This window comes from Neoarius graeffei, chromosome 19, assembly GCF_027579695.1.
Source record: "Neoarius graeffei isolate fNeoGra1 chromosome 19, fNeoGra1.pri, whole genome shotgun sequence".
In the NCBI taxonomy this organism is placed as follows: domain Eukaryota; kingdom Metazoa; phylum Chordata; class Actinopteri; order Siluriformes; family Ariidae; genus Neoarius; species Neoarius graeffei.
Genome location: NC_083587.1, coordinates 63,965,907 through 63,969,040, shown reverse-complemented (window position 1 = coordinate 63,969,040; position 3,134 = coordinate 63,965,907). Strand labels below are relative to the sequence as shown.

At 43.2% G+C, this 3,134-nt stretch overlaps 1 protein-coding gene across 1 annotated transcript; it reads right to left on the bottom strand.

Annotated features, from left to right (window-relative positions):
* Positions 1 to 1,383: 1,383 nt before the first annotated feature.
* On the bottom strand, positions 1,384 to 2,825 carry LOC132868019 (type-4 ice-structuring protein LS-12-like). Its single transcript, XM_060901000.1, has 3 exons — positions 2,780 to 2,825; positions 2,537 to 2,672; positions 1,384 to 1,603 (listed from the first exon to the last, which is right to left on the bottom strand). Exons 1-3 carry the CDS (start codon positions 2,823 to 2,825, stop codon positions 1,384 to 1,386), a joined length of 402 nt encoding a protein of 133 aa, XP_060756983.1.
* Between the last annotated feature and the right edge of the window lie 309 nt (positions 2,826 to 3,134).

The window sequence follows — 3,134 nt, the reverse complement described above, 5'->3', positions numbered from 1 at the left end:
GCCGACACGGGGAGAACATGCAAACTCCACACAGAAAGGCCCTCGCCGGCCACGGGGCTCGAACCCAGGACCTTCTTGCTGTGAGGCGACAGCGCTAACCACTACACCACCGTGCCACCCCGTGGGGGGAAAATGACATGAATAAATAAATCTTGTGGTTTAACAATGATGTGAAAAACATCACGTAAGAAAACAGATGAATAATGTGAGGGATGACAAATGAATCATGGAGTAAAAAAAACTTACTTTCCAAAATAAACAAATCATATAAGAGGGAATTTTATGTGAAAAATAACTGAAATGAAATGAAATGAGGAAAAATAATCATACATGAAATAAATTCAGGTATCGCTTCATTGGGGAAGCCATGGCCTAATGGTTAGAGAACCAGCTTTAGGATCATAAGGTTGTTGGTTTGATTCCCTGGATTAGCAGGAATGGCTAAAGTGCCCTTGAGCAAGGCACCGAACCCCTGACTGCTCCCCAAGCTGCTCTAAAACATCTGCTAAACACATGTAATGTAAAATTGATTTTGGAGAAAAAAATAAATCACATAGATATGAAAATAAATGAATCATGTAGCGAGGAAATCATGTGAGAAATGAATCTGAAAAATTAACGTGTAAATTTGATACACTTCTCTTTAACTCCTATTCGAATTAAGTTTAGTTTTGTGTCAAACATGATTTCTGTTCTTTTTATTTATTTATTTATTTATTTAGGGCAGCACGGTGGTGTAGTGGTTAGTGCTGTCGCCTCACAGCAAGAAGGTCCTGGGTTCGAGCCCCGGGGCCGGCAAGGGCCTTTCTGTGCGGAGTTTGCATGTTCTCCCCGTGTCCGCGTGGGTTTCCTCCGGGTGCTCCGGTTTCCCCCACAGTCCAAAGACATGCAGGTTAGGTTAACTGGTGACTCTAAATTGAGCGTAGGTGTGAATGTGAGTGTGAATGGTTGTCTGTGTCTATGTGTCGGCCCTGTGATGACCTGGCGACTTGTCCAGGGTGTACCCCGCCTTTCGCCCGTAGTCAGCTGGGATAGGCTCCAGCTCGCCTGCGACCCTGTAGAACAGGATAAAGCGGCTAGAGATAATGAGATGAGAGATGAGATTTATTTATTTATTAGTGAAGGGCAATGACTGGAAATATAATCTCACACACACATACGAAACATGCAGTGGTTAGAGTTTTTTTTAAAAATGCTGGATTTTTCCTTTAAGCTAACACAACCTTGGTGATAAACACACAAACGTAAATAAACAATGATAATAAAGATTCAGCAGCACAAATGTAAAGCCTTTCAACTCTTTTATTGCTTCAGATAAGCGAGTGATGTCAGTCACAGGGCAGCGATTTCCCTTCAGGCTTTTTCAGTCCTTTTTTTTTTTTTTTACTGAGGGGGCAGGATGGCCTTGGTCTGATCAACCACGAACTTGAGAAGGTCCTCGACCTGGCTCTGGAGCAGGTTGGTGTAGGGGGAGATGTGAGCACGGACGGAGGCAGCCAGGGGCTCGATCTTCTCCTCGATGTTGGTGGAGAGGGGCTTCAGCTGCTCCTGGAGCTTCTCAACCACGGGCTGGAGCTGAGCTTTGCTCTCATCAATGTAAGCTCTGAACAAACACACACACACACAATAAACAGTGATGTTAGAAATGGTTTATTTACTTTATAAACTCTTCAGACATCATGTGAAGTAAATAAGAAGCCGTAAGTGATCGAGTTGTTGGTTCCGAAACAGTATACAAAATATTTTTTTTTAATAATTTTGGATTTCACTAACAGAACACGACTCACTGAATGAATCATCCCTGATGTCCACACCAACATAAACACAAACATCGATAAGGCTTGTTTTTAAAGTCATCGCTTTTGATAAGCGCTATCCGTATCACTGAAACTGATAAGCCTTGACACACTGATACGAATAACGCTTATCATCTCAGTGATGACTTTAAATGTCATTTTCTTCACTTTCACATTTAACCAGAACTTTTAAAAGAAATGTCAGGAAAAGTATATCTCATCTCATCATCTCCTTCTACAGGCTCGCAGGCGAGCTGGAGCCTATCCCAGCTGACTACGTGCGAAAGGCGGGGTACACCCTGGACAAGTCGCCAGGTCATCACAGGGCTGACACATAGACACAGACAACCATTCACACCTACGGTCAATTTAGAGTCACCAGTTAACCTAACCTGCATGTCTTTGGACTGTGGGGGAAACCGGAGCACCCGGAGGAAACCCACGCGGACACGGGGAGAACATGCAAACTCCACACAGAAAGGCCCTCGCCAGCCACGGGGCTCGAACCCGGACCTTCTTGCTGTGAGGCGACAGCGCTAACCACTACACCACCATGCTGCCCGGAAAAGTATATATAATGTAAAATATCATAATTTTCACCAAGTGAAGGGTTTTTCCAGGCCGCCACACGTTTATATCACTATCACACATCTATTAAACCATACAGACATCTCACATGCTGGAAAATCAATGAAATAATAATTAACATCATCATCAAGAGTCAAAAGAATGAAATTCACCTGGCCTGGTTGGCCAGCTCAGGGGAATCAAGGGTTTTAAGGTTTTGGATGAAGTTCTGGAAGTAACTGCCGATCTTTTCAAGCTCGGGAGGAATTTGAGAACTTTCTCGCTTGACCAGGCTGGCAGCCTGAGAGCCTGATTTAAAAAAAAAATTATATTACTGTCTGATTAAAATTACAAGAATATTGTCATACTGAACTGCTAAAAAAAAAAAAAGAAGAAGAAGAAGCAAAAAATCTCACCGATGGCCAGTGTGATGACGATGGTGATGATGAGGGAGAACTTCATGGTTGCAGACTGAGCGAGGCTCACCTACGATATAAACCTGTGGTTACTCATGTAAACACAGAGAATATAAATGGAATTCTGAAGTCAAATCCATTCGAAACAAAGACAAAATAAGTTCTTACCTTCACTCCTGAATGTCTTGGACCTGATGGTGCATTCATTCAGGAGCCAGGTCTTTTTATAGCAGCTCCAGAGGTCAAAGGATGATAAAGGGTTGACAACATCAGCTTGATGAAGTGTGTAAATGCTGCGTTGGCTGCCGAACCTTGAGGCTTCAACCAACGCTGAGGTGATTGAGTCGAAGTTCAA

Bases quoted from the DNA above. Each gene is read 5' to 3' on its own strand.
- LOC132868019 (XM_060901000.1), bottom strand. From the start codon at position 2,825: ATGAAGTTCTCCCTCATCATCACCATCGTCATCACACTGGCCATCG. The intron at 2,673-2,779 runs GTGAGATTTTTT...TTTTTAAATCAG, and splicing joins CGTCATCACACTGGCCATCG to GCTCTCAGGCTGCCAGCCTG. The intron at 1,604-2,536 runs GTGAATTTCATT...GTGTTTGTTCAG, and splicing joins GAGCTGGCCAACCAGGCCAG to AGCTTACATTGATGAGAGCA.